This window comes from Epinephelus lanceolatus, chromosome 15 (genome assembly GCF_041903045.1).
Source record: "Epinephelus lanceolatus isolate andai-2023 chromosome 15, ASM4190304v1, whole genome shotgun sequence".
NCBI lineage: Eukaryota > Metazoa > Chordata > Actinopteri > Perciformes > Serranidae > Epinephelus > Epinephelus lanceolatus.
Window position 1 is genome coordinate 25,764,747 of NC_135748.1, and position 25,585 is coordinate 25,790,331.

Here is a 25,585-nt window from a genome sequence, read left to right on the forward strand (position 1 = left end):
TGTGCTTGTAGCCGTTTTTATACAGAGGTCATGCTATAAGGCCGCTATGAAGTCCCTTCTTTATGCCGCCTTTGCATTTTTACACAGAACCAAACAACTGCATCATCATCCCGCTCCAGTGCGTGACTTTAGATAGCATGCCAGCATCTCCATTATACGGTGGCTGATCTCATACTCTGCTAAGACCCTAAGGAGCTAGCTCACCTCATTATTTTTCAAATTTGTTGACATTTTGGCTGCCGTTCTTGTTTGAATTACCGGCTAACTGCTACAAGCTACTTTTTAAATCTCTTGTGGCGGGTCACACACATAACACATTGTCAAAACGTCACATCCGTGCCGCCCATGATCCCATCCTGCTGTCTGCCCAATTAATACAGACATCGTTTTGGCGCTGTTACCACTTCCGATGCCAGCTTAAAGGCAACTCCCCCCGCCTTCCGCAATTGTACCTTTTATACAGAACGGCGAGGCAGCATAACAGCGTGAAATTTCCTCCTTGAAGAGGCAGTGTAGAAGGGGTCTGTGATGCATGCCTGCAAGTGAGCTCACCGCATCTCCCCTGCCCCAAGGAGTGGTCTTTTTTTACTTAAATCCTACCCCTGAATACCAAGTTTCTTTTTAATTTGAAGCATCCACAAGAAACAAGTTTCATCCATAAAATGTGATCAGGTTTTGGACCTTGTCCACTTCTGTGTCGGGATTGGCTGCAGACTGACTTGGCAGAGATGGCTGCCATCTTGTTTTTACATGGATTAGTGTATTGTGTTCTTACTACTGCTAGATGGCACAAATAAGTGTCCACAATCAAGGACAACAGGTCTAAGTTAAGCAAAATAAGGTAAAAGGTCAAGTAAACCCAAAATGTGATGTCCTCATGTGAGGAAGCAGGGTCTCAGCTAGTTTGTGGGTGTGGAAATGAGGCTTGTGCACATGCACCCAGCACCACAATGATCTGAGATTTCTAAAACAGAATCAGGCATAGGCACAGCTTCACAAATCTGATGAAAAGAATCTATGTATATTTCTGCCTTTGTGCTTGCACACAGCTTTAATCATGAATCTACACAGAGTTTTATGCATCTGGCCCCTGGAGTGGGCCGGTCGAGCAACACACGAGCATGAGCTATTAGATGAGCAGAGCTGCAGAGAAGGAGTTGAGCTCCCTGGGGTTCAACTCTTCCTCATTGTTGGAAGCTGCAGGCATTAAGTGTGTGTTCTGGCCTGTTAGTAGCCGGTACAGCCAGAAGGCTTAGCTTTAATAAAATTCCCTTGACCTAACAACAAACAATTTACAAGTTAGGAAAACAAAATCACGGCCTGGTGCAGTGGTTAGCATTGTCGCCTCACAAGAGAGTTCCTGGTTCAAACCCAGGGTGGAAGGTTTAAACCTTAAGGTGGGGAAGCCCTTCTGTGCAGAGTCTGCATGTTCTCCCTGTGTCAGTGTGAGTTTTATCCGGGTACTCCAGCTTCCTCCCACAGTCCAAAGACATGCAGGTTAATTGATAACTAAATTGTCCGTAGGTGTGAATGTGAAAATGGTTCTTTACAGTACCATCCACAATCCAACCTACCCTCTCGACTGTCTCCCTCTGTCTCTGCCTCCATGTCTACCCTCACCCTCTTCCTCTCCATCTCTGCAGTGTTGGATGTCGGCCATCTTGCCCCCAGCGCTGTTGTTCAGTGACGGGGCTAATGGTGGCCCCTCCATCAAAGGCCACCAAGCCACTCTGCCATTGGCTGTCCACCAGAGCCTTTACTCTGATTGGCCGGCTGGCAGGGGTCTTGTAGCTTTGCTGCTCCCTGTGACCTTCCCTGCTGACCCCGACGTCCTGACCAGCTCAAACACACACACACACACACACACACACACACACACACACAGCTATGCTTGTGCATGTGTGAAAGATCATGTGTGGACATAATACACACAGGGAAAACTTAATATCATGAAACTATTTGACTGCTGTAATTTGATTAAAGCTGTTCTACATAGAACAAGGAATTCATTTTCTACCCTGCAGGAAAGGTAGACGATTAATATCTCTTAAAAAAAACTAAAGACAACGGAGGCTTTTCATCACAAAGACAAACTTAATGATAAGGATATCAAAGAGAAGTCAAGAGACAAACACCCTTGAGTGGTAGGAGCTGCTTCCAACACAAAGACAATTAAGATTCATCACATCTTCAGAGATTCCTCCACCATCAGACGAGGAGTTACTCCCTAATCAAAATATTAACGCCATCCAAAACATCAGCCACAGTTTTGACTATACCAAGTCCAAATCCATCCCCACAAGCTTTCAGTCCTCAAAGAACTACAACAGCAACAAATACCACCCAAAAAAACTCCCCCCTCCCGCTGCCGCCGCCATCTCTCTCTTGCTCTCTCCATTTTCAACAGCCCCCTTCGTTATTTTCTCCATCCATCAAAGGCGGCAGTAATTATTAATGAGAGCCTCCCTGTTCTGTCTGCATTATGCATGAGAGCCTTGCCTCTGAAAGCAGAGGGTAATGGGGGGTGGACAGAAGAGGAGGGGCTACGGGTCACACACGTGCATACACACATACACACGCCGCCTCTCAGGGTCACTGACCTATGCCCAGGAAGCCAAAAATATTAATTAATTGCTCCCCCTCTAAATAAGAAAATGTAAAAGTAGCCCCTTCGACACAAATGGAAGCCAAAATCAGACAAAGTGGGAGGGTGGCGGGGGTATCACAAGTCGCAGAGGGAGTAGCTGCTCTCTCCAGCAGACATTCGTGCACAAACCTGCGCGCACAAATGTACATGTATACACTTTTTTGGGCTTGTTGTGTTTAAACCCGCTGAGATTTCTTGCAAGTCTGTAAAATCTCTTCCAGTGTTTACCCTGGCACGCTAAAAAAATGGCAGCGCTCAGCTTGTCCCTGCTGGCTGTTGAGGATAAAAGCCTGCTATTTCTCCCACTTCCAACTTCACCTTCACTCCTTCCATCTGCAAATCGTGCTCATTCACCTTCTGTCTTTGGCTCGTTCCTTATTCCCCACTCACTCATTTCCCTCCACCTTCCGTTCTTTTTTCTCTGTAACCACGGGTGAATATAGGTTATGTGTGCATACGTGTGTCGAGGGGCGGTGGAAGGGGGGTGGGTATGCAGAAAGCGTTGCCAGACGATTTTAAGTTGCAGGCTAAAAAAAGGAGATGAAACAGTAAGAAGGTAATCAGATTAAAAGGGATGCTGGTGAGGAACTGGTGAGGAGGGAGGAGAAGATGAAGAGACAGAGGTAGAAATTACAGGCCGGCACAGAGTGAGAGCGCTGTACCGTTGCGTGTAACGGCCCTCTACAGAACCGGTGGCCTGACCCCAGCTTATTCTCCCTTGGCGTCTTTTTTACACGACGATCCTTCATCCGTTAACAACTGTAAGAGCTGAGATTAGCCTCACCTCTCCACCTCTTTACGTACCGTCCCCTCCTTTCCCTCCGTGTCTTTCAGCTCCCTCACTCCTTCAGTACTTAAGGAGCTCTCAGATAGATGTAAAACAAGAAAAGACTGCAAATGAGGCAAAAAAAAAAGCCCATTTAATTACGGAGACGAAAGAATAAACATTTCAGCAGTCAAGCTATTGTCAGTGTCCGCAATTAAGAAATGTTTCTGTGTAATTGGTGACTTTTTGCATCCTTCTGAGCGTGGAGGAAAAACATTTGAAGTGAATTCGAAATTATTGCACTTGGCAGTGCGTACCAATTAGACTGCAGCAGAGTGAGCACTAATGAACAATCCAAAATAGTTGCTTTTCCCCTCTTCTTTTACCTCTTTATTCCGACTCCTCTACCTGCGTTTCTCGCACACTGTCACACAATGCGATGCTTGTTCACCCACTTCAGGTCTAGAGCGAGAGCACCCTAACCCCTGCGCCCGAGCTGAACATCAGCCAGGATTATTTGGCGTTTTTCACGCTGATGGAGTCTGCCCAGCGATCGTTATTTCTACTATACTGTCAAAAAAGTGCACCGCAAATAAAAAGAAATACAATGCCTGATAACTGCAGTCTTCCCTGTGTGTATGTGTGTGTATGCGTGATAGTACTCAGGGTTGTGCCATGCCCCACGGTCCCGTTACGACTGTGTGCGTGCCAGCAGAGCCCTCTCCTCCTCTCCCCTCTCAGCTGCTATTTTTGCCCTGTTCTTATGTAAGCCGCTCCTGACGCGCTGGAGACAGAGGCAGAGTACGGAGTTGGGATGGTGAGAGCATCCCCAGCGGACACACACATACACTCGCCTGCACGTGCAAACACACACACACATACACAAACAGAATATATACACTAAGGGGAGTGAATATGTGACATATGCAAACATACAGAGCAAAACAGAAAGCAACGTGCTGCTGGCTGTCAGATGGTGACACCACACATACGGAGGCAACCTTAAACCAGCAGCGGAACTGCGCGCGTGTCTTGGCATTAGTGCCGTGCATGCGCGCGTATGTATACACGACTCCAAGGTGCACACCGTGTAGCTTACTGCAGTAACTAGTCATCATGTCTTTTAAAAAATCTGTTACATCTCTCCTCAGCTTCCGTATTATTTTCTCTGCTGGAGCGGTGCTCTCTAACATGATCACTTCATGGTTCTGGGCATGTTGTCAGAGCACTGTGACTCTGGCCCTTACGCTGTTTATTTTTAGCTGCATCTAAATCTAACAAGTAGAGCTTGTTCTGCTGCTGTACTCAAATCAGTCCAGATGAGAGCACAAGTTAAATTCACCGTATTTAAATGTGTGATATCATATGTTAAAGTTGGGCCATGAAAAAAATAAAAGGATAATGTTCAGGTCAGCAGTTTCAGCAAATGATGCTAATACATGTAGAACATTTCCATCATAACCATCAGCTGTGGAGGCAGAGTTCAATTTCTTTCTGTCATTTGGCAATTTTAAAATGAAGTTAACCAGAATATCATCCAATGATTATCACACAAAATTTAATAATATCACCACAAGTTGGGTTCACTTGCCTGCAGGCGATGTATTTGCAAGAAAGTACTTTATTTCCAAATGCATCTTATTCCAGAGGAAAAAATCTTTTAATTACACTTCATATGATTTTTGCATGACTCAATTTTCCAACACTCAACGCGACAAATTTGACAGCCTGAAATTAACGCTGCAAATATTTAGGCTCTGTGTGCATGTGTGTGATTTGGTGTCAGTCATTATTATGCAGAACACTGATGCTGAGGTCTCTGCCTCTAATCAACAATTACAGCTCAGGTTGGGTTTGTGGGTTTTTTTTTTTTTTAAGTTGAAACCATCTTTGTATTTTGCTCGCGCTTCCTTATCACTCCTCGCTTTTTTCATTTTTTTCTTCTACATTGTTTGAATCACATTTATTTCTTTCCATTCAAGGTGAACGAGTGCACGAAAATGTCTCACAAAACACTTCTATTAAAAAAAAAGGCTCTTTAGGTATACAGCACATAACTTAAACGTAATCAAACGCAGACATATAGCTCAACCCCCACAGCATGCACACACGTGCCGCAATCTCCATAAATTAGGATTGTCAGTGTGTGCGAGGGTGTAATAACTGACACCTGGTAATGAGCACGCCGTTCTCAGCCAACCAGAGAAGAGGCAAAGGGGTTGAGGTAAGAAGTGTGGGGGTGGCAGAGGTCACAGGTCAGAGGTCAAGGTCACCTCCTGCGGGGTTTGGCTTTAGATGGCTGGGGCAACCCTAAATTGAGGGATGTGGTGACACAGGGGGGACACGGGGGGACCCCAACAGGGAATTGGCGTGTGTCGCGGCCAGCTGGGGTGACGATATTATATAAAGGAATATTCATGCTCATTTAATTGTCAGAAAGTAACTGCCACCAGCGTGACTCGGCAGATGGAAGACAGCTTGATTTATGTGTATTTTGTGATCTGACCTTATCCGTGCCTGTGTGTATGTGTGATAAGCCATTGTTGGTTTCTATGTGATAAGCTATTTCTGTAGCTTAAGAGAAGCAATGACGACACAATGCAGCTGATAAAATAAAAAGAAAAGCTCATATGAATAAAAATGGCCACCTTGGCTGATTTTTGAATCTCACCCACCTATTTCATAGACCTTTTCTGCCGTGTGACGTCTACCTACAAGGGTGAGCATGCATGTACGTGCAGACGTTAGCAAATGAGGACAGCCGCCTCGGCCATCTTAGCTGTGCATTTGTGTTTTTGTATCTATCGCTGTTCACTGACGCAGCATCAGCAGCCCACACCATAAATACTGCATGGCCTCAAAAAATAGAGAGGATGGAGGGAACGAGGGAGAGAGGAAGGAAAGGAAAGGAGAGGAAAACAGATGAGGAGGAAACAAAGAGGAGGGGAAAAGCCTCAGTTGTTAAGAAGAAGGGCGGCGGATTGGAGGGGGGTGGGGGGGGGGACAGAGGAAGAGATGGGAGAACGGGGAAATGGGGGGGGGGGGGGGGTTTAGGATGAGGAGCAGGGAAGAGAGAGTGACTAAGAGATAAAAGTGGAGTGAGTGGATGCGAGTGTGTTTGTGTGATGAGCGGATGGCCTCGGGGAGCGGTCGACTCACTGCGCTGCTCTGCGGATGTGCTGACGGGCTCCGGGCCGTTTGCTCACTCACTCGCCCCTCCGCTCTGCTCGCTGCAAAGAGGACAGGGGTGGGGGGGGTGCAGGTGAGACGGGTGAGGGGAGGAGGGGAGGAGAGCAGGAAGCTGGGAAAGAATGTGGAAGAATGGATGGGGGGGGGAACTGAAAGGTGGAGGAGAAAAAGAGGCGTAAGAAATCACAGTAACAGAGAGAAGAGGAACGGAGGTGACCTTATGTTTGAATAAGTTAAGGAGCAATAAAGGGTGGTGGCACGGCTGTGGGAGAAGAAGTGGAGTAAAATAGAGGGATGACTTGACAGGTTGGCAGGGTGAAGAAGAGCCGCTACCTTCCGCTGGGAGTTAAGGGGACGGAGGATACAGGGAGTGATGCGGGGCCTACGCTCTGTAACAAGGAAGTATCCAATAAGTGACATGCCATCGGTGCAGCTGTGTGCACCCTTCTGCATGCACAGTGCGTGTGTGTGCGAGTTGTGCCTATTCACATGCACGCACAAATGGAGTAAAGCTGCCTATGAGTAGGCATAATGAGCACTTGTGCATAATGTGAAGTGAACAGTATGCTCGTGTATGGAAATGTGTGCGCAATTGATCCGCAGTGAGTGAAAGAACAGCACGACGTGTTTGCATCTCACCAGTGATCATTCGAAATGCATCAAAATCATGTTTTCAAGCGGCACCATGAAACGGAGCTGCTGCTGCTGCCCTCTGACACGCAGATGTCACACCGACTGCTCGGAGTTCATCCATGCTCGAGCGTTTCTGTGCGCACACACACGCACACACACACGAGTGAAGGTATGTTACTGAAGAGTTGCAGACGTAAGAAACTTATAATATGGGAGCGTGTTGAATGGGGGGTCTTTATGCAACATCCCAGGGAAGCCAGCAGATTGAGACTAGTGTTGCTGAATATGGAAAGAGGGCACACAGCAAAGGCTGCTGGGAGTTTCTGATTGGCTGCTAATGTTGCTATCCAGGCTGGGATTGGTGGAGCTGACGCAGCCCGACATCACGTTGTTGGGACTAAACCCTTTTGAACTGAGGCAAAGCAGAGAGGCACAGATCTCAAAACACATACACACACATATGTGCGTGCACACTCTCAGATACACACACGCAAGCATTAAAAGGAAGTATTGCATGCAACTGAATATGCATCTGTATATGATAGTTCCACATGCACTCCAGCACTGTGTGTCTATATAAACCAGGATGGGCTCTGTGTTGATGGCGTCAGGAGGAAACAGAATTCATAATGTTCCTGGGCTCGTCTCCATATGTGATGATCTCTGGTGACTCTGTGCAGTTGAAAGGGAAGCGAGCGAACTTCCTTAATTTCTCCATTCTCTTTTAAGCCCGGCTCTAAGGTGGACAGAATAAATTGGAGCTTAAGCATGCGTGAAGGCACAGCCAGCGGGCCCCTTTCCACCACTCCACGCCACATTTGTCAAGTCAGAGGAATTTCTGCTACACGTGAACCCAGAATCGGAGGAGAGAGGAACGGCAGGGATTCACATTTAAGTCACGCACAAGGAGTTACACTCCCAGGAAAGAAAAAAAGTATATTTGAGTTTGTGGTTATTTCGGAACATGTCGTCTGGTCTTAACTGTAACAAAAAAAAAACAAACAAGTAGCGGAGTTCATAGTCAATAAGCTACATGCTATTAATAAAACATGAGATGAGACAAGGCAGTGAGTCAGGGGAAATGCATGACTACACTTTTGGCCTCACTGCCTTTGCCCTGTGGCGTGTCGGCTCGACTCTGCCTGTGTGCCTTTGCCCGTAGTAAGACGTGTCCCTGCCCTTGGCTACAGTGAATGGGAGAATCTCCTCTGATGTGAGCTCACACAAGAACCTCAAATAGTTACTTCCGCCTCTGCCTCTTTTTTGTCGACCCACTTTTGGTCGAACAGGTGAAGCGGAACGTGATGAACATATGAACACACACAGCTGATCTGCTTTTTGTGGCAGAAGCACAAAACATGGCGAACGTTTTAGTGCATTTGGGTCACGCAGTGTGTGAGAGAACAACCATGACAGATGCAGAAGAGATGACAGAACTGATGTGGACGTCACTGAATGCGGGTGTGTATGTGAGCTAGTTTTAAGGCTGAAGGTCGGGCCTATGAATCTTTGATCCATCTCTTCCCAACTTGTCATGCTCCTCCCTACATTCGGTATGAGTGAGCAGAGTACCTCTTTGCCTGTCCTTTCCCTCTCAAACACACACACACATGCACACACACACACACACACCCTCCCTGTGCCCTCCCGGTGCATTAATGTTCTTACATCACCTCCTCCAGTGAGCAGAAAAAAAACAAGAGACCTGGAGAGATGGAGAGATGGGTTATGGGGGATGGGGTTCTTGTCACCGCTGGGGGGTTGAGAGACGGGTGGGGAAGAGGCATGTGTCATTAAAGAGGAGAGCCGAGGAGACCGGGATTCAAGTTAAACACATTCGGCACACTGTACAGACTGTGTAAGTGCAGGAATATGGATCAGAACCTGAGTCAAAAAGTATTCGCAGATAACTGGGTTGAATCATTCGAGGGAAATGTTACACCATCGCAGCAAAGTTTCACCACTTTCCCGTGATTAGCAACTTCAGAATTGCCGTCAAGGGATTAAACCCACCCATCAGATGCACTATGCACAATAAAACCTAAATTCACAAACATTATTCAACCCCAAAAAAAGACCGAATTTAGTGTCGTCATTGCATCAGTCAGAGGCTCTTATGTGAAGTGAATGGCAAAAGGCACATGCCATGCACATGCTCTAACACAGAGAGGGGGTTTTCTGCAGTCAGGGCTTGAACATGCACCACACTGGTGCGCCTCTCCATGGATGGCTGGATCTCAGACACATTAACACAGTCTGGCATTGACTTACACCCCTGAGACCCCCCCCCATCACAACACACGCAGGCACACGTCTGGGCATCATCCTTCTGCTCTAATACACCCTGTGACCCTTGGGACGGGTCTTATTTGAGGGCGACTTTTTGGTTTGTGTGTGTGTGTGCAATGCTACCTTGGGTGGGATCGTGGTTTTCCCAAAAGTTTTTGAGCAGCTCCTCAACGCTGAGATCTTTAGGGGAGAAGACCACCCTCACCACCTCAGTGTGACCGGTGAGACCTAAAGGAGAATGACAACTTGGATTAGTCAAATGTAATAAGACGTTAATACGCACAATGCTGCAACATGTTGGACAACTGACGTCTTGTCAAACTGCCCGCTGAGAGATCATGAGCAGCATCTGTGTGTGTTCCACGTAGATGTCATTGAATGCATGTGCCACAGGCAGAAGGGATTCAGGTTGAATCTGCACTTATGGAACATGGGAGAGGAAAAAGAGAGATGCAGAGAAGGCACAGTAAAGGTTAAGGCTTATGGTGAAAGTCGCCAAAAGCACACAGACACTCGCTCCTGTCTGCAGCTGCCAGGACCCCAAAGCTTCAACAAGCTGCCTGCAGGCATTCTCAAACATGGGGGAGGCTTTAGGTCTCACATGCAGGTGCATGTGCACACACACACACACATTCACAGCAGAAAAGGTGTACCCACGTACCTCAACGCAAACATATACCTTTGGCTAAATGTAAATACAGCAGTGTTAGCTTTGGATTGTATCAATAGCAGCCATCCCCCGCTGTCACACATTACACAGACACGTGCACAGGTGTACATACACATACAGCACACACACACACTGTCTCTCTCTCTCTCTCTCTCTCTCTCTCTCTCTCTCTCTCTCTCTCACACACACACACACACACAGATAGATGCATCAGGTGCATTGCAGACAATAGGAGAAGGGCTGCCAAATTCATGCGTCTGGCCTGAGACCCACTTTCTGTCTCTAAATGACACTTGGCGCGCCCAGAGGATCATCTCATGCCAAATGAACAGGGAAGACTTCACCTGTTTAAACAGTTGTTACCTAAAATCAAGAATAGGCACATTTTTCAGAGAATCCTAGCAGTCATGACAGTGTCTTTTTTTTTTTTACTATGTACATACTGTCACAAACTGGCTCGAAGAATATGAAGAGAAGGGGGTCCACGCATATTTAAAACAAATTGAATTTATCAAAACTAAGATTGTCCTCGGCAGTGGAAGTCGGCGATGTTAGGCATGTAAGCGATGCATATATGTGTGGCACGTGTGCCGCGGAGGTGTTGAAAAACGAAAAGAGGAGGCTGCAGGGTGGACATCAGGTGTAGGAAGGGAGAGGCAAGAGGAAGCACATGTGCCAGCGTATATAGCCAAAGGCCCAGGTGAGCTGACAACCAATTGTCGCCTTCACAATGCACAGTACACAAACTCTCACCATATGGACAGATTTTGCTGTGGCTACAGCCAGCAGGAAGATGGGTTATAGGAACGGTAGAAAGCAGTGCAAAAGCTGTTCGGTAAAAAATAATATGCACCGCTATGTTCCACGCTTGTCCCATCTGAATGGGGTGAAAGGCTTAGAAGTGACGCCACTAAAGCTGCTAGAGATTCAGTGTTTTTGCTGAAGGACACTTCAGCAGGGTGAACAGCCTTCGGGGTGACGATGGCCTCCCAAATCATCACGACATCATTTTGCCCTTTTTTGTTTAATTGTTCTCTGCTGTTGAAAATAGTTAAACTTCAGGAAGCACCACAGCACTAGCTGCATGTTTAAACACTTAGAATGAGCTGTGTTTATGTTTCCTTACAAGCCTCCTCTGCTGGTTCAGAGAGTAGTTAGGGTCTTCTCTACATAGGAAAGACAGAAGCAGCATGGTTAACGAAACAGGTGACGCTGACAAAGAGGAACGCAGTTGATGCCTGGTCTCGTACCAAAAGGGGACACTGGTGTCTTTCAACCATGAGCACCATATTCATCTAACCCTAACCTACAGCTTTAGTTGCCTAAACTTTGGCAAAGCAGAAAACACTGGACTCATAGCACTGGCATCACATTACCATATCACATGTTACTTAAATAAATATATATTAAATATATCAAAACTTAGAGCATTTATATCTCAAACAGACTCAGACTCACAGTCGGATGGCTCCAGATCATGTACTCAAAAATTTGAACATTTTACTCCACTACTGAAATAACTTAATTGGCTCCTGGAACAATACAGAATCACCTTCAAAATCCTAGTCTTTAATACACACTATAGTTTCAAGTCTGTACATTTCTGACTTGCTCATTGATTATAACCTGAGGTTTTCTAGTTATACTCAGATCCAGCTCTAGTGGGGGTGCCTTCAGTTACTTTGGTCTTGCTGTCTGCTGACTTGAGGTCCAGCTAGGACTGGGTGATATGACCTATACATAGTATCACAATATTATCAGGCTATATTGCGATACACAATACATATCTCTATATTTTGAAATCTCCTGTAAAATATTGTAGATTACTGAAACGCTAAATTGCTAAATAAGGACTGTTACAGTTAAGTTAAATAAAGTACTGTTATGACTAGAATTACCACCTTGCGGTTGCAGTTACAGTTTACATCCATGTCCGTCCAGAGTCATACGTAGGCATGACAGTTGACAGTGCTTCAAATAGGCTATGGATGTTGCTGCGAAGTTACAATCTCTAAAACATTTATTTCTAACTTGTGGGTCACGGTCCAGAAATGGGTCGCAATTCCATTCTGAATGGCAGAATTTGATTTTAACATGTGTCCAGTTTGTAAAAAAAAAAACTTTTTTAAGTACAGTCAATTTCCGGTACAAAGCTTTTACTTTGAAGTACTGTTTCCTGCTGTTGAGTGAGTAAGTAGCGGACAGATACTTGATATAGACAGCAAACTAGCTCAACGGCATCGCCAAACGCAAGTATGATGCCGAATGTATTAAACTGTGTGGACCTCGAACTAATAACTAAGGAGAAATCTGGACCTTGTGGCCTAAACTGTTGGAAACCACAGTACTAAAACATAAGCTAAAACAATTAGCTTGTGAATTCTGGAGTTATGGCTAAAAACATGTTATATGAGGTCACAGTGACCATGACCTTCGAGCAATGAAATATAATCAGTTCATCCTTGAGTCCATTTTTGCCAGCGCTGTTTTGGAAGGCATTCAGTATGTTTACATGCTATGGTTACAGCTTGACTAGGCCATTTAATATAACTGCTGTCCTTGTCCCAGTGTACAAGCACAGGAGAGGAATCAATTTATTGACCGAAGTATGTCCGACTTAGCTGCGATAGGTGGCGATATGCCCTCTTTCAAGTTGTTAGTATTGGACCTTTTTGTGGTTGACCTACTATGTCACAGACCAAACAGTCCACAAACAATTTAGCTACGGTTAGCTAGCAGCAAACTGGTACTATGGTGGACAACCATGTAGATTTTGCCATGTTGTTACAGGCTTCTTCTTCTGTTACGCATTTAATGCTTTCGACTTCTGGGTCAAAGCCTGGGCCAAACACTGTGGAGCACGCACCAAGTGCATCAGCCAGTTTGGGTCCGACTGACTGTATACATGCATGCAGGAGTAATTGGACTCCCAATTGTGTTATCTGGGTGTGTTAGTACGACTTTGAGAAATTCAATTTAGTACGATTTCAATTGGAGTAAGATGTTTACATGAGTGACAACCTCAGCAACCTTTTTTGTCCATTAGAAAAAGGATTGTTGGATTTAACCTGATACAACACTGTCAAGCTAAAGTACAAATGGTTCCAACATCTGCTCTTTATTCTGTATTGCAAACACACTGCAAAATGGACTGTACTGCGAATTAGTCGAGATAAATTATGCTGATTGGTAATAACATCTCCTTCTATCCATCTCTCAGCTGTCTGTTTTGTCTGTCCTCCCGAGACAAATTTGACTGCACCTCAACCTCTCCCATATCTGTCTGTCAGACCATCCAGCTAGCTATCTGCCTGTCCTTCCATCCTTCCCTGGCTCTGCTGACAGTTCCATCATCCCCTTCTTTCTGTCCGTCCGTCTATCTGTCCAGCCCTAGCTGTGTTGACAGCTCCTCGGTCTCATGCCGTCGCAGTGTTCTGCTCCGTCATGGCCACTGGAGCGACGCCTGCACTCTCTCAGCCGATGGACAGGCAACCATTCTCTCTCATACACACTTTCTTCCCTCAAATTTTCTTTCCCCTCAAAAAGTTTATTTTACCCATTTCCTCACTTGCTGCAGCTCTCAATCTCTCTCTCTCTTTCTGTCATCTGTCTCCATCTCAGCCTCCATAGCTGACCATCTTGTTGCTGGGAAGCTGACAGAAAGGGAGACTGGGAGAGGCAGACAGATAGGAAACATACAATCCCTTGAAGGGCTCTGCTCAGAAAGTCTGCCAGCCAAGCCCAAAGCATCTTTCCCCTCCTCTCCATGTCCCCCATGCTGCGCCTGCACCTAGACTCCATGCCTGCCTGTAATGATGCACCCTCGAAATGGAGGAGCCCAAAACTAACAGCTCACGACTCCCAAAACACGAGAGGTGCACAGACTAAGACAGAGCTAGACGTCGTCATTTGAATTATATATCAACGCCCTACATGAATCTGTTTGAATCTCACAATGAGGAAAACGGAAAGAAACTAATTCGGATTTAGACACGCAGCCAAACATTATCGGGGGCTTTGATGACAAATACACAGAATTCAAGCTTGTATCTCCGACATCATGTTCGCCGAGTCGCAGTCGCAGGAAAAGAAGCCCATTTATGGCGCTTCATACACAGTAACCTCTGTTGGCAAAAACGCCGCAGTACAGCACAGTACAGAGCCCAATCCTTACAAGTAGGTCATGGGGGGGTGGGGACGGGGGGTGCAGCCCATCTGGAGCAGTGCATTCTGAGTAGTTGACTGCAGATGAAGGGAAGGCGGCAAGAGGATGAGAGCGCTGTACTTAAAAACACCCTTTCCGACTCTGTATCTTTTTCTTTTTCCCCTTTGCATTTTTTGGTCTCTTGAACCCTGACTGATTTCACAGAGAAATGTCCTGCCAGGCCACTCCACCTCCTCCCAGGGAGGGAACACGATCAGGTAACATATATCAAAGAGTAGAGGGCATGCGTATGTGAAAATGTGCACAAGGTGCCGAGTGTATTACCTGTGCAGACCTCCTCGTAATTGGGGTTAGGTGTGAAGCCGGCGGCATAGCCAACCTGTGTGGAGAAGACTCCTGGAAGCCTCCAGAAAAATTTCTCAGCTCCCCAGAAGCAGCCCATACCTGGACGTAAACACAGCATGCAAACACACACACACACACACACACACACACAATATCACTGCTTCTGTGCGACCATACTATCCACATATTTTATCAAAAAAACGTGTCAGTAACTACAAACTGGTAACAGAGGATTCCATATTGGGCTCACTCTGATTACAAAAATGTGTGATTGTGCAGTCTCACCAAACATGATGGTCTCCATGCCTTCTGGAAAAGGCTCCACAGTGGGATTCCCATTAACTGCGTGCTTGTCTATAAAGGGAAACAGTGTGTAAATGTGAAATCAAATCATAACACTGTGTTTCAACAGTACAAATTACAGTGTGTGTGTAAAGAGGCCCATTAGCGGCCCCAACTAGGCCTCCTAGGTCTGCACTTCGTTATAGGCTGACCCAGGCCAGCGGATCAGAGCCGGAGGCTTCTGTGCTGGAAGACATTTAAGAGATTACACGGCTTTGACCGCCATTCTATCCCCGCTGTCCTCTCCTCAATACCCACAATTAAACACTATCACACAGTTATTTCCTGATCTCTCTCTAACTCCACTACATGTCTTCGAATGTGACTGTATTAAGTGGCTTGGCACCACTGGGTGTCCACAAAGCGAACCAATGACGACACATGAGGGGCACGCGAATGCATAACCTCACGAGCAGGGGAGGGCTTCGCAAGTAGACCCAATGCCATCCTAATCTTCACTTTGTTAAAAATACCCGATAAGTAAAACAAACTGGAGTGCTGAGAGGTGGCAGGGGGGTGGCACTCTACTGCCAACTGTGCTGCATGGAATTAGAGCACTAAAAAGGAAGTGTGTGTCTGTGTGTGTGTGTGTGTGTGTGTAGTCCACAGATGTGTGAGGAGGATTAGGGTTTAAGAAGACTGAGGTGACTTAGCGTGCAAATCTCCACTAAGCAAGGCTGGTTTGTACTGCAACCACTAATATTAGTCTACAGATAAACAGGCCACAGGGTACACTAAGAGCTTAGGCACATACCAATAATGGATACTTGCTCTGAGTTCAATGTGCGATTGCTCTCTGGCCGCTCAGAGATGCGATGTGTGACACTGACCTGAATACAAGCAATTTCTAATCTGATAGAGCCGTAATAGTTCATTTCATAGACCCGGGATGATCCCTAGCTGTTACAGGACAGGTTACAGCCCAGTTACCTTCAGGTTTATTCCACATTGAGGGATGACTGTAAAACCAGATTGTACAGAAGCATTGGAAAGAAACAGTGTCTGGACCTTAAAGGGTAACTTTTCTGAGTATTATTTTGGTTCTGTCAACATTGAATAAAGTGTATTTGATGATAAAATGACTGTTTATTTAAATGGAGTCTGGTATGATGTGGGTGCGGACGCTTCCAGTAGTAGTAGTAGTTCTACTAAATTTGTGCTAACTTTAGGCTCTTATGTCTATTTTGCATGTCTTGGTGGTGCTTTTTGTGGTTGGCTTTGGATGGCGGTGACCTGTGGCTGCAAGTCAGGAAATCAGCTCACAAGCCTGTAAACTCTCCTCCTGCTGACCTCTAGCTAGTTCCTCCCTAGCCAGGCAAGGTTCTGAAATGTGAACATCAGAAAACATAAAAGAAAAGACAGGGAAGATGGCACCAGCTTAACCAGCATCCTGTTAGCCATTGTACCAGTGTTGCAAAATAAACTGGATGACCTCCGTGCCGCATCAGGGGGCTGCTGCTCTCCCTGCCTTAGGCTTTCCATGTGGGCGCATGGAAGGGCAGGGAGGTTTACTCGCTCTGCCTCAGGCTTTCCTCGTTTGCACGTGGAAGGGCAGAGAGGTGCCTTGAGTCTTTCAACATAGGTGCTGGGAAGAGGGTTTCTGTGTTGGCCTAGGAAAGGCAGAGAGGCCCCAGAACAGAGCCATACTGCCAAATATAATACTGCAAATGGAAATAAAGTTTTCTTTAAAGGTTGATGTCTGTAGGGATCCTTTCCATAATGTTTTCTGACAATTGTCAGAGGAGAGAAAACAAGCACTTTCAGTCAATTTAAACTGACGGTGCACAAATGCCCTGAGAGGTTACATTGCAGCCTTTTGTGCCACTGCCAGCTGCAGCATTCTCAGTCAAAACTGGACCAATTTTAAAAATCGTTGCTCCCATTTGTCACTTAAATGCCAAAATACAGGAAAATAGGGTCAAGCCCAGAAAATACTGAAGTCACCCTTTAAAGATTAACACGTGTTTTGAAGAATACAGGAAGTAAAAGAAGCACCACAGCACTTGAGCTGATAACATCTGTGTTGGTGTGCCACCTTAAGGGCACTTTTTGATATTAGACAAAATTGTTTGGTTTCTCTGTTCAGTAACAGATTGCAGAAGCATAAAGGACTCCGAAAATGTCACAGAGGCCTGGGCTGCCTTCAGGCTGTCCCTTCCTGCCCTCCTGTTGTGCGACAGTTCTGTCTTTTAGCAGCAGGTTGTTTGGCGCTGCCAGGTCATGTTCACGGGCACAGTCAACTGCAATCAAAGTGTATCTGTGTCAGTGACTGTGCTGGCTAAATATTCTCAGTCCACAGGGGTAACTTAAGGTCGTGGGAGCACAGAAGAAATCTTCATCCTTTCTCCTGCGAATCTGTTTAGTCTCCATCCTCTGCTCACACTCGCCTCTTGTCCTGCATTTTCTGGCCACGGAGATAAAAAGTAGTGAAGTTGCCAAATGACGGAGAGAGAAAATGTGAGAGTGAGAGAGAGACAAGTGTGCGATAGAGGAGGAGGAGTGGGAGGAGGAGAGATCAGCCTGCCAAAACAATAAAAGGAGTAAATAGCCAGTGAGAAGCAACAGATGAGGGTAGCAGAGAGGCAGTGAAGGATTCTTTTGGCTTTCAGACCACCATGCCTTTGGGCGCTATATAAAAAGACCAAGCACTCCGTCCAAGAGAGAACACAGAGAAAACAAACAAGCAAACAAATAAACAAACAAAAAAAAAGAGAGGTAAAAATGAAGACAGCCAAGAACACGCCGACACAGCACTGTCCAGAGAAGTGAACTCCGAGCCAACTCCCCGCAACCCCCTCCCTTGCCCTCTCGTCTCTCCATCTTCACTTCACACTCTCATCCTCACACCACCTTCCCAGCATCCCTCACTTTCCTCTCACACGTGCACAGCCTCTTGCACGCACGCAGGCACGCAATCAGCCGCACAATCGCTCACGCACCGAACTCTGTTGTGGGTATTTCTCCCATGGAGCAGCTGGCAGAGGTCCAGGTGGTGCCAGGCTGGCTCCTTTCACTGTGCCTAGCCCAGCATTCCCCCCTGCCAGCCCAGCGCCCACACCCCATTCTGCCAGAATTACCCCACCTAACACAGAGAAAGAACTGGCTGAATACCCTCACTACGCTGCCTCACTACGCCAGCAAAAGAAAGAACAGAGGATGACAAAAAACAAGCAGGGAGGGTGACTGACTGAGTTTACAAAAGAAGAAAACAGGCTGAATATGGGGGAAGGACTCATGAAAAGGATTTTTTTTCCCAACTTGAATGAGATATGGGCGTAATTTCTTTTGTGCGCCTTTGTTTTCGAGGATATCTGGAAAGCGCAGTGCAGGCTATGCAGTACAGCGGGACTGAAACGGAATACTTTGGTCACCTTTTGTTGCTTTTAGGATGGTGGTTGTAGGCGGCTGGACCAGAACCAAAACATCGGACCCTGCCGCCCTGCTTGTATTATGGCTACCATCAGTCGAGGGCACAACAATCTATCTGTTGCTTAGCGGATAATAACGTCCAGTTTGACTTGTTTCGGATGGTATTTAGTCTTTGTTACCCTTCGATTCTACCCGTGGGTCCTGTGTTTCTCACCCGTAAAACTGAAGTCCAAGCGCTGCTGCCCCCTCATGCAGAGACACGGGAGAGGTACTATCCCTGGATGCCAAAACTGGTGACGGAAAGGTCGATTTCCAGGCTGCTCTGTTTATTTCCTTCCAAAAAAAATCCATTCTCTCTCTTTCCCTCTCTCCCTCTCTCTCTTCCAGTTCCCTCCCTCTCGCCATTCCTCTTTCTAGCTTCACACAGGTTGGCAGAGAGTCAGGCACGAGTCGTCGGAGGAGGCTGAAGCTTTATACTGGTGCCAACTACCCTCTGCTGTATGGGAGGATGGGTAGGGGCGAGAAAGAGTGGGGCAAAGGAGGGGAGGGGAGGAAAGAGGCGAGGCTGGTGGGAGGTGGTCGATTTTTAAAAAACAGCGAGAGGTAAGTAAAAGAGATGATGCTGCTGCTGTGGCCTTAAAAACAATCAAGCCAACTCCACTCAACACATGCATTTAAAGCCGCCTCTATTCAGGGTGGGGAAACTGTCTAGACTCTGAAGAGTACAACTTTGAAGCCATCCATGCATTCTATACATACTGTAGCCTAGCAACGGAAACAGTTGCTATGGAGAGGACTACCTACTATAGCACTGGCTCCATTATCCCCTTCCAGCAAGATGGAGGCACATCCTGTTGGGGCCTACATTAATATTTCTTACTCAAACACAGATCTCACGAGGATAGAGGGGGATGATATCCACCTGGTGTGCACAAATTAATAAATGCATCCTGTTTTTAACCTACTTAGTAAAGGGAAATTACACCAAAAAATCCCTTAACTCTCTGTTCTGCAGATAAACCAGAGCAAATCTAATTTTCTATATTGCTTATACTCTTCAGTGTCACAGGGGGCTGAAGTCGATCCCAGCATGCACTGGCAAAGATGCAGGATACATTATTCAATTCACCTACCTGACTATGGTGAAGAAAACTCACACACACATAGGAAGATCATATAAACTTCACATTTCAGGTTGGGTCAGAACACAGAACGTTCTTGCGCTGAGGCGACAGTCCTAATCAGTAAGCCACAGTGCTGCCCATGAGCAAATCTCGCACATTTATTTATCTACCGTTTGCATTCTTAATTTGCATGCTTCCCCATTTACTTCCAGCTTTTTCTTCCCCCTTTGAACTTATTACAAAAGCCAGAAAAGCAAGGGCATCTGGAGACAGCAGAGATGGGAAAACAACTGAGCAACAATGCCAGAAATATATCTTCGCCATGAACCTGCTTTGAAGAGTTATAGCGAAGCATGTAACAGAGATTGATTTTGGTCAGCTGACCTCCCCCCATCCTGTTTGGAAGAAATATTGGCAGTCTATCCTGCACTGACTCAAAATAATAGCTACTGTGCCCCTACCATGTAGCAATCTGCCACTGGATCATTCTCGCCAAGGTCACAGAGTACATTATACAGAGTGGAGCGAAGGAGGGAACACAGGACCCCGGGACGTCTGAACAAGGAGCTTCTTTAAGGAGGCTGGAGGAGGAGAAGCAACTTTTTAAAAATAAGTGATCTTCAGAGAGAGGACAAATGTGTGCACTCACACACACAAGGCTGGGACTGCACAGGGCATATGTGGAGACAGTCCTTGCAATCCCTAAATTACTCATGCTTACTGGCCCACACAGACAAACACAGAAGTGTGCTATTCCAACACACACACACACACACACACACACACACAAGAACAACCCCGTCCCCACCTAAGCTGCCCCCCACGGTGAAAGGGGAGGAACAGATTTCTGCCATGCGGTGTCTCCGAGCTGCTCCGACAGACGGAGCAGGAACTTACGACGGGGCGGAGCCTTCATGCGCATAATGCCCAGATGGGCCCCTGGACGCTGCGGCACCGCTTCCTCCTATGCACTCACACCCAGCTCCCACAATGCACTATGCGGACGCCTCAGACTGAGTAGGTGAAGACAGGGGCCAGGTTCAAATCGCACCATGTTTCGTAAGCCCTCCTGTCCCAAAAGAGGACGATGAAAAGCTGAATGAAAAGACAGAAGCAGAGATGGCTCGGTTCTAGACTGCAAAGATGGATGAAGTTATAAATAGGTTGCAAAAGAAGGTGTTCATGTTCACATGTAGAGAAACCAGGAAAAAGACAGTTTTAAAACAGTGGAAACACATTTCCTGTGAGCACCAGTGTGTCTCTGACAGTGCTGAGAACTTGAATCCATGCAGATTTGTTTTGATTTCATTGCCATCTATACATAAAACAATCCTTCCATATCAACATACTTTTGTTGCCACCTCAGATTTTGTAGTTGGCTAAAAGATTTCATTACTGCGACATCACAAAACATGTATGCACTGCTTAATCCAAAATCTGGTTTCACCTTTTTTCATATATAAAGACAGGAGCACAAAGAATATATTAACTGCAAAGTATTTTTGTAATAACAGGCATAAAGTGGTTTGCAAAAGTATTAGGTGTGAGGATCAAACAGTATTTTAAGGAAGCTAGGGATAAAAAATAGACATGCACAGTTTAAGAAGAAGCTACAGAAAAACAGGTAATCCCACGTAATGACAGGGAGAAGAAGACTGACTGAATTGGAAAAACTGAGACATATTGTTGAAATTGCACTTATTTTTCTTAAGACATGTCAGGTTGTTAGTCTGTTTCGTAAAGGATGAACGTCTACAGAATGTACTTGCAATTCTTTACACCAAAAAGGGGCAAATATCAGAGCTGATGGTACTTATAGGTTATAGTGTGGTGGTTTTATTGGTCCAGCCCATCTGAGATCAAATTGGGCTGTATGTTGCCCATGTACTAAAATGAGTTTGTCATCCCTGCTATAGACCCTTTTAGGGCTAACGTCACAATGACGTCATTTTATTAGCTGGAGGCAAAACACAACTCGCCACCACAGGGCTGTAGGCTACATAGGAGTCTTAAAATGTCGTCTTGTTGTGTTATTGGGAGCCAGAATAGAAGGAGTCATGACTCAAAACTTTATCACATACCAGCTGCCACTGCCCGTCAACAAAAACAAAGATAACTATGGTTAAATGTGATAAGGCAAAAGGACTGGACGGAGGCGATAATCAAAAATGCTCACATGTGCAGCGCACACTTCATAGCAGGTTATTGAAATAGTATTTACTGTTGTAGAGATAAATAATGTTACGTGTATTAAGGGTTATTATGCCAATGTCACGTTGTATCTTAGCGGGTCTTTGTCATCATGTGTAGTTGCCCTTTTTGCACTTTTTATGGTTCACTTCTAGCTAACATACTTTTTGGCAATAGTAATCCTATTTTGTGTCTGATATTGCTTGTTTTAGAGCCTTACATTTTTATTCTTGCCAACCATCATAGCAAAGTGTTCACTTATTTCTTCTCAAAATATTATTAGTTATGTAATTAATGTCATCCGACAGGAAACCCCAATAGAGAGATGACCTCTAGCTCTCCTGTGCGCCCAATGTAGACTAAGTCCTTGGCATTGGCCTGCAAAAGTATTAGGTGTGAGGATCAAACAGCATTTTAAGGAAGCTAGGGATAAAAAATAGACATGCACAGTTTAAGAAGAGGTTACAGAAAAATATCCAAGTTTTGGGATCAATAGTGAGGAAATGGAAGCTGCATCATGCTGTCCAGGCAAGGATATCCCTTGAAACTGAGCATCCAAGCAAGAACGAGACTTGTGAAGGATGCTAGCCACCAACAATTCCACAATTGCTCCAGAGGTCAAAGTGGAGTGAAAATGCACCAGCCAACCATAAAACTAGCCAGTATGGATGGGAGACTAGAGAAACCATTGCTCAAAAGAAACCATATCAAAGCATGGTGAAGCTTGCCAGAAAGCATGCCAGTGACCCAGCGTAGATATGGGACAAGATTTTGCGGTCAGATGACACCACAATAGAGGTTTTGGGGCAAAATTCAAAGCGCTACAGTGTGTGTGGGGCAAACCTAACACCGCTTATGTCTAAACAAACACCATACCCACATTAAGGTAAGGTGATGGCAACATCAGGCTGTGGACACTTTCCACAGCAGGGGCTGGTCATCTTGTTAGAACTAAAGGAGGAATGGATGGAGCAAAATAAAGGCACCTCAAATGAACTGGCTTAAGTGTGCCAAAAAGTTGGCTCAAGGCCACAGAAACACAGGACTGTTCTCCACTGGTCGAGCCAAAATCCAGATCTCAATCAAGGAAAAATTTCTCATGTCAAGGACTCCCTATTAAAAACCACACACACAAATTTGAATAAGGTTTTGACCATGGACCCCGTAAATAATGAACATTAAATTTTGCCCCTTTTGTTGTGTCTTTTCTGCAGAAAGGAAAGTCACGTCCAGCTCTAACTCAATTTATACCTAATACACAATTTGCTAAAGAAAGCAGGGGTAGTCGCCTTCAACCCATGATACCATAGGGGAGAGCAGGGCACAACCTAACACATTTTAGTTTTGGCTCGATGTCATTAAAACTGTTTGTGATTATTATTTTTTTGTTTTGTTTTATTCTAACATGCACATCTCCGCTACAAATGATCTGTTGCTGTTTTTTCTAGAACTTACCTTTCTTCTACAAGTGCACCGAGAAGTGGTGGAAATTAAATGTCACAACGTACCCCATGGGTGGGGTTTTATGTAGCAGGCAGAGGGTTAGTTGTGTGTTCAACACAATTTATTCATCACAGTTTTATCTATATGCTATAGACTGATACTGTTTATAGATCTATATCTGATAGCTATCCAAACATCCTTATCTAACCACCAATGCTTCATGAATGGAGAGATGTATGGATTAGGGATAGACCGATATGGATTTTTTAGGGCCGATGCCGATACCGATTTTTTATTGATTATTGATTTGCTATTGATTATTATTATTATACATTCAAATAAAAAAAAGAGTTCAGTGCTCTTAAATCTTCCAGTAATATCTTTATAAAACAAACAAATATTTAAGCTAAAGCATAAATAAAACAACAACTACTGTACACAGTAGGATTCGCTGCATGTGCGCTGCAGGGTCTTCCGGCAACACAGAGCTGCCCGTGGATGCCTGTCTGTAAATCATGCCAGGGAAAAATAAATCCGCGAACCCACGCGCGTATCGGCTGAAGCCGATACAAGTAAAAAAACTCAAATATCGTCCCGATATATCGGCCGGCCGATGTATCGGTCTATCCTTAGTATGGATATTATATAATGTTTCTCTTTTCATCTGATATGGATATAGACACCTATCTCTCCATCTACATTTGGGGAAGGATATGCATCCATACATCTGTTAGTCTATCATCGATATTTAACGTTTGGACAGATAGATGTACATTCGTTGGGTAAACTAGATCCACATGTCAAAATTTGAGGATTGAATGTATGACTATTGACAAGATTGTGAAACTGTGCCAATAAGATACCTGACAAATTAAAAATACAAAGCTTATGTCATTAAATTAAGGACATTAGTTCAAACTGAACACAAGTTTGATGTGCAAAAATAGAGAGAATGCACTATAGGAGTCTTAGCTGTAACAACATGTAACAACAAACCCCACCCGGTGGAGATTTAATCAAGCATCTCTAAGACTTAATAGGGGTTGTTTGCATAGTTCAAAATGGTGCTGTTTTTAGGCAACAAGGCAGTTGTTTAGATAATATCTGGTTGGATTTCTGGTTCGGTGACTTACATAGACGGCTCATTAATCAAAAAACAAGCACGAATGTCAGCCAAAAACACTTGTTTTTACTGAACTCCACCGAAACTCGTCCAATCTCTGTGGACTTTTGCAGGGCACTGTTTGGCGTTATTGTGGTCAACTGGCCAGAAGCATGAAAAGATCAACCCTTTGCAACCACTTAAAAAGTCCACGTTAAAATTTACCCCGTGTACGGAGGGTCCCCGCACTCCCCTACAGTATCTGGTCGGCCTAAAAGCCAATACACGTGATTGGCTGCATGCAATCAAGGTTCAAAGGTTTTTTATTCAGTGTCATTTTACAACAGAGGCTTGCACAATGAAATGCAAGTTGTAGTCGCTTAGTTCTATAAACACACACCCACTCACCCCACACACACACACAAAAAACATAACAGATATATATTTAAATTAAAATAAAACAAAATACTACATGTCTATGTATGTCTAGGCTGCACATAGAAAGTGTGTGCATTAAGTTCAATATGGTGTAATATCTGTTTGCTTTATTAAAATACCTCTGCCTTAAATGAACTCACTAACAACTTAAATAAAACCACCTAAAGTCACCCAGTTATTATATTCCTTAATAAAACAGCACGAAGCACGGTTATTATTTTTAGGTGAACTCCTCTGAGGTCACCTGCGTCCGTTTATGGCGCAACTCGAGCACGTGGACACTTTCCCGGGTGTCAGCTCAGGGCAACTGGACAGCCCCCATCATTCTGGATACAACTTGTCACTGTGTGTTATTTACCTGCCACGACCATTTTGTCCTCTCTCCCCTTCAGAGCGCGGTCTCTGCTCGGCATCTGAGTCTTATCTGCCATTGTGTCAGCGGCGGCAGCGAGTGACACCCAAACTACAAGGAACCAAAGTGTGTGTGATTGAGTTTGGAAGAACAACTGTAAATATGACAGGCTCTTCCGGGGTGCCTCCATAGCGCCACGCTGGCTGCTGCGTTTCCACGGCGGTGGATGGAGGAACAGAGAGGAGGGAGGAGGAAAGGAGGGGTGGAGAGAGAAGAGACGGCGGCGAAAACGCCACCAATATGAATATTCATCGTGCGTGGGCACCGTCGTGCACTGCATATTAACTAATCAAGGGGTTAATATGACTTTGGCACAAAAGCCTACAGTGCACCGTGTGCGGGAACGAAATTAAATTTAAATAAATATCCGCGCCGTTCCGCATGCAAATGAGCTCGCGCCAATTATCATCTCTCATTCGGTGGGAGGTGCTTGTGGTGGATCAGGTTGGAGTATGGATGTA

At 45.3% G+C, this 25,585-nt stretch overlaps 1 protein-coding gene and 1 long non-coding RNA gene across 3 annotated transcripts in view; one reads left to right on the plus strand and one right to left on the minus strand.

The window, feature by feature from the left end:
* Window positions 1–25,308, minus strand: part of msrab (methionine sulfoxide reductase Ab) — a 45,398-nt gene extending 20,090 nt beyond the window's left edge. The window contains exons 1-4 of one of the 2 annotated variants that reach the window (XM_033643175.2): window positions 25,071–25,308; window positions 14,990–15,058; window positions 14,684–14,803; window positions 9,648–9,752 (exon numbers count right to left, since the gene is read on the minus strand). In XM_033643175.2, coding sequence (XP_033499066.2) covers window positions 9,648–9,752; window positions 14,684–14,803; window positions 14,990–15,058; window positions 25,071–25,254 — 478 coding nt within the window. In that variant the 5' untranslated portion in view covers window positions 25,255–25,308. Of the gene's footprint in view, window positions 1–9,647; window positions 9,753–14,683; window positions 14,804–14,989; window positions 15,059–18,629; window positions 18,765–25,070 lie in introns of those variants that run through there. The other variant, XM_033643176.2, reaches the window with a different exon arrangement.
* LOC144466966 (uncharacterized) lies at window positions 18,217–20,950 on the plus strand. The gene is made up of 3 exons (XR_013493359.1): window positions 18,217–18,683; window positions 18,803–19,018; window positions 19,752–20,950. It is a non-coding gene; the product is annotated as an uncharacterized LOC144466966 (long non-coding RNA).
* Window positions 25,309–25,585: the final 277 nt, after the last annotated feature.